The following is a 9,731-nucleotide window of genomic DNA, read 5'->3' on the forward strand; positions in this document are numbered from 1 at the left end:
CTCGGGGTTTTGCACCCTATTTAAGCATCTTAATCCCCACCCATTGGCCTCATTTATAGCCTCCTTGTCCCAAACCCTAATCCACGAAACCCTAGAGCTTTCCTTGAGTGTGTGAGCCATTTTGTGTGATCTTTGTGCACTTTTGAAGCTTGTGGAAGAGGAAGAAGATAGAAGGCTCAAGAGGGAAGGAGTAGATCCAGGAACTACACTCCATTTGCTACATTTTCTGGTAATCAAGTCTCTAACTTGATCATTCTTTTCTTAGATCTATTTACTTCCATTTTATGAGGGTTTTGGTTCAAGAACCTTGGTCTTTGGGATTTGGACGTCCCAAGTGACTTATATTTCAGATCTGGGATCGAGAAGGGGTTCCATGGCATAAAGGTGCAAACTTTATGACCATGGAAGCCCCATGCAAGCTTATAAGCATTATTATGGCCTTTTTAGCCCTAAGAGGCCATGCATGGAAGGAAATCTAGGAACTTTACGTGTCCATCTAATGTTCAAAGCCTAGATCTAGTATATTGTGCCTTGGTTTAAGGTATTATGGCTTGTGGACCAAGATCTATGTTCTAGAGAGTTAGGGTTTGAGCTAAACCCATTAAGAAGGACTAAGAGCGGGTAAAGTTGTATCACACCCCGAAACCGATGGCGGAAACGTTCCGGGGCGGAGGACGTCATGTATAGCATCACAACCAATGAATAACAACAATCATAGCAACACAACCATTACAGTGAATACTTAAGTAAAAAAATGTTTACATCAATTCTGAAACTTGTTTGAATTACATCATATAACTTGTATGAATATAACATTAAACTATTATTGCTTCAACTCTTCAAAAACCCAGCAGGCACCTGTCTACTGATTTCCTGAGAATACAAGCAGTTTAAAAGAGTATCAGCATAAAGTTGGTGAGTTCATAAGCAGTGGTTTGTAGTGAAAAATCGTTGATGTGTTTCGGAAAATATTTGATTAGTTTCAAAAAAATCCGATATTTTCCTTAGTGAAAATGTAGTGTATCAGTTCTGTAATTAACCATGAATATCTGTATGTTTCCAAGAAAATCCGATATTTTCTTTAGTGAAAATGGTAGCGTTATCGATTTCGTGTAAAACCATGAATGTTCGTTACTGAAAATTGTAGTGATATGCGAAAATACTACCTCATGTGACTAGCTAAAACTAATCATGAAGTGTAAGTATTTTATAGGTGAACCATTGCATAAACGGTTCTGTTTGAAAAACCCTGGCCTTAGCCCGAATACGTAGTGTGTATCAGTTCCATTTAGTAAAAATAAAACTATTGAAGAGTGTTAAGTTGTAAACTAAAAGTGATTTATACATAATGTGAGTCGTATAACCATGTTTGATATGACTAGAGACCTTTCCAACGTTCTTCAGGCATCGAGTTAAATGACATTTGTACATCTCAGGCGTGCCCGCCTAACTGTAGCTAGCAGTCCAGATGTGGGATTGTCAGTCCCGAATAGATCTATTCACAAATATCACGCTCTCCCTCCAGGAGACTCTGGTTATACAGTGGTAGGATTTATCCCCGTACACCTAAGGGTACAGTAGTGAAGTAGCGCCTCACAGTATCGTACAATCTACTTTACATGTAGTGTAGTAGCGTTCTACCGTAGTGAAAATCCGAATGTATACCGTATATAATGATAATTACAGTTATGAAAAACCATGATAAAGTGGTGATGTAACTGTAAACTATTTATGTCTTTGTGCATATGTTTAATAGTGAAAGTTTCTGTACTCGTGATGTTTAGAAAAAAATCCCAAACTATACCGATTATAGTTTGCATGTATAGTGAATAGCGTGTCCGGAAAACTATGCAAATTTTTGTGAAAACGTCCCTTATGCTCAACACAATACAAAAGGGTTAAAGTATGAGATTTGCATAAGTTTTGAAAACGTTTTTGATTAGCTTGTATTCCCCCCTGAAAACATTAAAAATATGGAAAATGTAGGGGTATGAACTCACAGTTGTTGCGTGAAATCGTTGACTGAAAATGAAGATCCTCGAGTTGTTGCACGACACTTAACGAAATCCTATTATCAAATAAATACGTATATGTATCTAAATTAGCGATTTCGTTAAATAAAGTGTCACAAGAACACTTGTGTTCGGTTGAGGAATGTTACCGGGACTTGATCGAATCGAAGAAGGTGAGTTTTCAGTCAAAAACACCACTTAAAAGGTGTTTACGGTCGAAGAGGAGTTTACGGTTCTTGAAGGCTTGGACCGTAAACTCAAGAACAGAGTTTATGGTTTCTGAAGGTTGGACCGTAAACTCAAGAACAGAGTTTACGGTTCTTGAAGGTTGGACCGTAAACTCAAGAACAGGGTTTACGGTTCTTGAAGGTGGACCGTAAACTCAAGAAAAATGGTTCCGATTGCTGATTTCGAAGAGATAATCGTTTCCAGGCGTTCCCAAGTGACTCTAAACGTGGTTTCTCGATGATTTCCGAAGTTTGAAGGCGTTTTGAGTGTTTACGGTTAGAATTCTTAGAGAGAGAAGGAGAGAGTTTTTGGCCAGAAATGTTCTAATGAAGGTGGAGGCAACGTATTTATAGGGGTGAGGTGGGGGGTCCACTCGAAACTGACCGTAAACAGGTTGAGTTTACGGCCGTAAACGAGTTTACGGCCGTAAACACGTTTACGGTCGTAATCTCATTTAGACCGCAAATGCTTGATTTTTCGAGATATTCGGGTTTCCGTGCGATTTTTGGTTCCAACTCGTAAATAATTTTATTGAATACATAACTAGATTATTTTCTAAACCAAAAAGTTTGACGGAAAAGTTAACAAATTCGAGATTTTATTAACGAAACTCGCATAACGGAAACGGACAAAGTTTCGGGTTGTGACATCATCCCCCCGTTAGAGGGAATTTCGTCCCGAAATTGAACGCAGATGATATTGCCATATTTATACATATTTTTAGGCAATATTTAAGTACATTTTTATATATATTTTGGTCATTTGCGTAGAATAATGATACTTATAAGGTTAAATTATATTTTGCAGCCAAAAAGAAGACATTTTGAAGAAAAGGGACTAGAAGCGTTAAAGGATGGAACTTTGGAGGTTGAAGGCTTGAAAGACAAGAAAAACACCCAAAAAAAGACATACTCACGACGTGAACAGTTGATGGTTCACGACGTGAGTGGAAAGAGTTAGAAGATAAGCATCCTTAGAAGATAAGCATCCGGATGAAGGAATCCTTGACGATCACGATTACCTCGAGTTCACGACGTGAGTTTTACATTCTCACGACGTGAACGGTGATTTTGGAGAAAATATATATATCCTTCTCCATTACGATTGGGGGACTTTTGGCTGGCTTAGAAGGGTTCCTGGAGACGAAATTCAGAGGAGAAGAAGCTCTGGGAGCTGGTTTTAACACCAAGGAAGAAGAAGTTCATAATTTGATTTATAGATTGGTACACTTAAACATGTCTTTGATTATAGTTTTTGTTTATTTAGCTGTTAGTATGTCCAGCTAAATCTAGCTGCTTCTGTTAGCTAGATGAAGCTGGAACTCATGGTTTTAATGCGTTAGACTTGAGTTTACTTGTTGGTGATACGCTTGTGTTGATTGATTTTACATAGCATGCTTGAATTGATTATTTGATTGCTTTAAATTCTTGTTCTGTGTAGTTAGTGAACACAAATCTGCATGAATTTGAATACCTAATAATATAGTGAACACTAGTTATTAGAGCTAAGATCAACCAATCTTAGATAAGTAATTGAATAATTGAATTAAGCTGTGTTAGAGAACTCATATTATGACTATAATTGTGTTTTGATTAATCAATCTTTCATGGCTCCAATCTTATTTAATAATTGATTCTGTGTTAGCTATTGTATGACAATACATAGATTTACATGAATTGATTAATAATTAGTAGATTTAGAACTAAATTGCTAATACTTCTTAATTTGGTAACCAACAGTAATAGTCCTAGCTAATGTATAACCATTGAGTGAAAGCGGATTCGAACTAACAGAAGTGTTTTGTTTATTGATTGAGTTTTTGTTAAAGAATTAAGTTCATCTAAACTTGCAAAATTAGATAAAAACCCCTTCTTAGCTCGTTAGTAATTAGGTTAGTTTAGTAGTAAATAAATTAATTAGTCAACACCGTTCCCTGTGATCGACACCCGACTTACCAAACTATTCTATAATTCGACTAGGTACACTGCCTAGGTGCATTTTAGTTAGTTAGTTAGTTAGGTTATAAATTATAAAATTAGTGGGTACTATCGTGCACATCAAGTTTTTGGCGCCGTTGCCGGGGAACGGCTTAGTTTATTACTTATTTATTTGCTTCAGATTAACCGGTACTTTTTGTAGGATAAAACCTGCAAAAAGTTAATTTTCCAGCAAGGTTATTTTCATCTGTTACAGGACTCACGACGTGAATCTTAAAGATTCACGACGTGAGAACTGTGATTTTTAGTTTTCTTTAGTTTTTAGTTTATTTTTCTATTTTAGTTCGTTTTTGCGTTGTTATTTTGTTTAGTTTGCAGGAGTTCATGACCAGAGGCTCTAACACACCTTTGGTGCCACCACTTGAAGATCCGGAGTCAGCCCTTCACAAAAATAAGAATAAGAACGCGAAGGAAGATCACACGCCAAAGAAGACGCCATTGCAAGAACTAAAATCAGCCTTTTCAAGGAAGTCGGGAAAGAAGACAGGAGAGTCAAGTTCAACCCCAAAGGATAAAGGCAAAGTTGAAGAACTTGATCCAGTTTCTAATCCACACGAATCAGAATACGAGTCAGACCCAGAATTTGAAATATTTGCGAGTGAGCCCGAAGACAAGCAAGAGGACGCAATGACAAACATTGAGGAGATGTCCATGGGAGCTTACAAGAAGCGGATCCGAGAGGATGTGGGTCCCGGTTTAGTCCAACCCGCAATACCTACCACTGCCACATTCGAGCTGAAGGGGCACATCTTGACCGCACTGAAGGATATCCCATTTTATGGGAAGGATCATGAGGATGCTTTCAAGCATCTCGATGAAGTCAATGACATTGCAGATTACTTCAATGTTCCAAATGTCAATAGAAACACCGTCTTGCTCAGGATGCTGCCCATTACTTTTAAAGGAGCTACTAAAGAGTGGTTAAAATCACTTCCACCGGGTACGATCATCACTTGGGCTCAAATGCGTGAGCAGTTTCTTGACCAATTTTGCCCACCATCCAAGATAACTAAACTCAAGAAGGCAATAGCCAACTTTGAACAACAACCGGGGGAGTCATTATACGAAGCATGGGAGCGTTACAAAGGCTTGATCAGAAATTACCCTCAACATGATCTTAATGTTCAACAAGAGATGCCAATCTTCTATGATGGGGTCAATGTTATGACAAGACAACTCCTTGATTCTCAAGGACCTTTGACAAAGAAAAATCCAAGGGAGGTCAAGGAGCTGATTGAAGAATTCGCGAAGCATTCTCGTGAGTACCACAACCCTAGGCAAGATGGAATCAAAGGCAGTGGAGGTGCACAAACTGAAGAAATAGCAGCTATGATGGCTATGCTGAATAATATGGACCGGAGGTTAACACAAATGGACCAATCAATTCATGCTATAAGAGTTGGTTGCGAACGGTGTAATGGTCCACACTTGACCAAGGACTGCAATTTGGATGAGTATGGGAATAAAAAGGCTCAAGTATGCTACTCGAGTGGGGACAAGTACGATGAAGACTGGAGGAAACCGAAGAAAGAGTGGCTGCCATATGAAGAATACAAGAAGCAAAAGGAAGAGAAGTATAGGCAAACAAGCCGAGGCTTCTACTAAAAGGAGCAGCCACCAGCTGAGAAAAAACCCGATCTAGAGACCATGTTAGTTAAGTTTATGGAAGCTTCAGAAAAGAGACACGAGGCTACTGATTTTGCTATTGATGAACAAAGAACTTTGATGAAGAATCATCACGCAATGATGGTAGAACAACAGGCTTTAATAAAAAATCAACAAGCCTCCATCAATAATCTTGAAGTGCAACTTGGTCAACTTACCACTTTGGTTCATGAGAAGATGTCCCCGAAAAATCCTGAAAAGAAGACCCAATCTCACGTAATGGCCATCGATATTGAAGAAGAGGCAATTTCTGAGTTCCTGGAAGCCTTGGAAGAAGAGCCACAACAGCCCGATCTAAAGCCAAAGGAACCCAAGCTCGAAGATCATAATGCTGCTGAATTAACGAACTCATGACGTGAGCCAAATAAGCTCACGACGTGGGCCAGTCCTGAACAGAAAAATACTGAATTTATTCCGACATTTCAACCACCTTTGCCGTTTCCTTCTCGAGCTGCCCTTAGTCCACTGGAAAGAGAGCATATAGAGTTTATTAAGCACGTGAAGGGTATCCCGATTAATACTCCCTTTGTCGATTCGTTATCCAAAATTCCCGAATATGAAATTTTTTTACAAGACTTGATAGACACTTGTCAGCAACTAAAGAAGAATTCTAAAGTTATTCTAAGTGATCAAAGTTCAAGGGCTGTATTGGGAGACATACCTAAGAAGATGGGAGATCCTGGACGCCTCACTCTTCCATGTGAGTTTGGGAACAATATGAAGGTTTATGCTTTAGCCGATTCTAGGGCTAGCATAAATTTGATGTCTTATTCGTTTTATCAGAAATTGAATATTCAGAAGTTAAAAGCTACAAAGATGACTATTCACATGGCGAACCGTTCGGTGACACAACCCAGGGGCATTGTGGAAGATATTCTAGTGAAAATTGGGAAATTTGTATTTCCAATAGATTTTGTAGTATTGGATATGAAAGAAGATCCCAATGTTCCAATTATCCTTGGTCGTCCGTTACTTAACACCGGTGGAGCTCTTGTTGATATACGCGAATCCATGCTCACCTTGAGAGTTGGAGATGAAACATAAGTTTTTGGGATAGAAGATGGTTTCCAAGAGAGTAATGCGCAAGAAGAGGTTTTCAACATAGATGAAGAGAATGAACTTGAAGAATTAGAGAAGCTCATGGAAGAAGAAATCAAAACAATTCAACAAGTTAAAAGAACAAAACCGAGAGCATCCGTTCCATTTTTAGTTGAAGTTATTACTTACACAAATCCCACTTCTTGGGTAAGCAAAGAGGATGATGAGATGTCAAGTGATGAAGAGGAGGTTACTTCAAAAGTAACAAAGTCCAGTGGTGAAAGAAGAAAGGGATACTATGGAGATTAAGAATGAAGAAAACTTGGGCACAAAAGGAACAAAGAGGAAGCTTGATGAAGACGAGGTCAAAGCTAAAAAGGAAAATTCGAAAAAGGCGTACAAACGACGAGTTCAAGCTTACAAGAGGCGTTTCAAGGAACAAAAGATCCTAGTGGTGGATTCTTCGGATGACTCAACGTAGGAGGCAAGGAGTCCGGCTCATGACTCCAAGAAAAAAGAAGCGCTTCTCGGGAGGCAACCCGAGTTTGGTTTGCAATTTTTTTCTTTTCTTTTTAGTTTTTGCATTTTAGTCTTAGAAACATAGATCATATCATCCAAATCGCTTTATTCATAATTAAACACTGAGTGTGGGGTCCCTAAAAATGAAGTGGTGATAATTAAGAATTTAGTTAATAGACAAACTTGACTTAAAAAAAAAAAAATTTCATACAGTATTCACGACGTGAATCCTTAAGGACTCACGACGTGAGTTTTGAAAAACACGGGACCACAGATTAAAGGGTAAAGAACCAGTTTGACCCCCTTTTGTTTATTCCTCACGAAGTGAAACACGAGATCTGGTCCCCCCTTGCTCCGATTTTGGCCGACAACACTCAATTTTCGTTTTTACTTACCTAATACTTCAATCTAAGGTAATGATTCTTAATTATTAAGTTTAATTTTTCTCTTATAGTTGAACTTAGGGTTAGGGTTTGTTAGTTAGATGAAATGTCGAAATTATTCCTTAAAATTCCCGTAATAGCCTTGGAATGTTGATGATTTGTCCTTGGGATTAGTATATGAGTAAACCCCATTAACATTGTGACCTGATTTGCGTCCTGATCTTAGCGATTCTGGTTTCTACATTACGAACTCACGACGTGAATCATAAAGGATTCACGACGTGAATACTGGGACTGGACAACTTCAGTTCTGTTAATTTCTAATTTGTTGGGTTGTTTCTTTTAGATATGTTTGTTGTTGTTTTTGCAGAAATGGCTCCCAGAAGAGAGATTCCAACTGGAGTAGCGGGCTTACATCCATTTTACAACTTTCCAACAACTACGCCCCGGGATATATATACGCGATGGAACAATCGGTTGGGATAGCTTTACAACCGGGAGTTTGCTCTTGCCCCCACTATTTAGTGGGCACGGTTGCGGGAGGTTGGGCTGGTGGATCGGATGTCCTAATATCTTACTAAGATATTTTTGGGGGATGGATTTTCCTTCACGTGCAAGGGGTGGTTTAATTTTTTTGCCATCCAAGAGCAGGTCTATAAAGAGCTTTCCGTGGAATTCTTTTCAACGGTGACATTCCATGACAATGTCCAAGATCCTACTTTCCCGCAAGCTTTGGTTTTTTGTCTAGGAGGGGAATATCGGGAGTGCAGTTTGGTGGAGTTTTCACGCAGAATGGGGTTATACGAGGCTCATGAGACCATAACTCATGAGTTTATTTTATTTTTGAGGGACGCCACACGTGGTTATGCGGATGGGGTTTCAGGACCTGAGTTTTGGAGCAATATCGCGGCCGGTGTGTTCAATTCCGGTGTATCCCCCGAAAGTAGCATCAAATCACTGATACATCGCCTTATCCATCGCCTTATCACATTTTCTATTCATCACAAACGCCATGGTGATAAGGTTACTAAGGTCAACTTGTTCTTTTTGTGGTGCATTTTACAGCCTAGCGTGTGCTGTAACATTCCGTATTTCTTGGCCCGATACTTGGCGGAGTATGCTACGAGTGCTCGTCCCGGGAGCCCCATTTGTGGAGGGCACTTTGTTACGCGCTTGGCCCGATCTTATGGCCTCATTGTTTCCGGCATCACCCGTTCTTTGACATGCATGGAGGGGAACGAGTTTAGTATGGGGTATTTAGAGACAATGAAGGTGGTCAAAAATTATGGGACACATTGGGGAATTCTTGAGGATAATGATGATGGTGATGAGCAGTCGACCGACCAACCTGAACCACAACCGAGGCCGAGGCGCAGGAAGGTAAGAAGAAGAGGAGAAAGAGGGCAACCAATGCATCCACCCGCATCTATGGTAGGAGCACCTTTTGGGGGTGATATGGCTGGTTATTTTGACCAGTTATCTTTGAGTGTCAACTGGATTGGGGGCACCATGCAGAACGTCGTTCAACACCTTGGGGTGGAGCAGCCACCTCATTTGGGGTATCACTACCCAATTTGCCCGAGGTGGACGGAGTATAGAGGACATGGAGGCGACGGAGCAGGCACTAGCGGGGTGAACGAGGATGAAGAGGATGATTGATCGTTTCTTTTAGTTTTGTTTGGTTTAGTTTTATTTTTATTCGTTTGGGATTGTAAAACTATTAAGATATTATGTTACTTTTCTCTTCTTGGTAGTTATTTTTCAGAATTGCTAGGAGCGCATACAAAGGATGTCGAGATATGAGTGCATATGTGTTTAGCCGGGAGTGTTTAAAGTCGAGAGTCGAGACCCATAATTTAAATTAAGTGTGGGGTGAGTCAAGCTAGAAG

At 39.6% G+C, this 9,731-nt stretch overlaps 1 protein-coding gene and 1 non-coding gene across 2 annotated transcripts; one reads left to right on the forward strand and one right to left on the reverse strand.

Annotated features, from left to right (window-relative positions):
- Nucleotides 1–5,248: 5,248 nt before the first annotated feature.
- On the reverse strand, nucleotides 5,249–5,355 carry LOC145151568 (small nucleolar RNA R71). The gene has a single exon (XR_013732134.1). It is a non-coding gene; the product is annotated as a small nucleolar RNA R71 (small nucleolar RNA).
- Nucleotides 5,356–6,619: 1,264 nt separating this feature from the next.
- Nucleotides 6,620–6,946, forward strand: LOC145116270 (uncharacterized). The gene has a single exon (XM_079052628.1). It carries the CDS (start codon nucleotides 6,620–6,622, stop codon nucleotides 6,944–6,946), a length of 327 nt encoding a protein of 108 aa, XP_078908754.1.
- Nucleotides 6,947–9,731: the final 2,785 nt, after the last annotated feature.

The sequence above is a fragment of the Lactuca virosa genome, chromosome 1 (genome assembly GCF_052849685.1).
Source record: "Lactuca virosa cultivar CGN04683 chromosome 1, Lactuca_virosa_CGN04683_v6, whole genome shotgun sequence".
NCBI classification, from domain to species: Eukaryota; Viridiplantae; Streptophyta; class Magnoliopsida; order Asterales; family Asteraceae; genus Lactuca; species Lactuca virosa.

What these genes read in the sequence shown, in the direction of transcription:
- LOC145116270 (XM_079052628.1), top strand. Translation starts at nt 6,620, where the DNA reads ATGAAGGTTTATGCTTTAGCCGATTCTAGGGCTAGCATAAATTTGATG.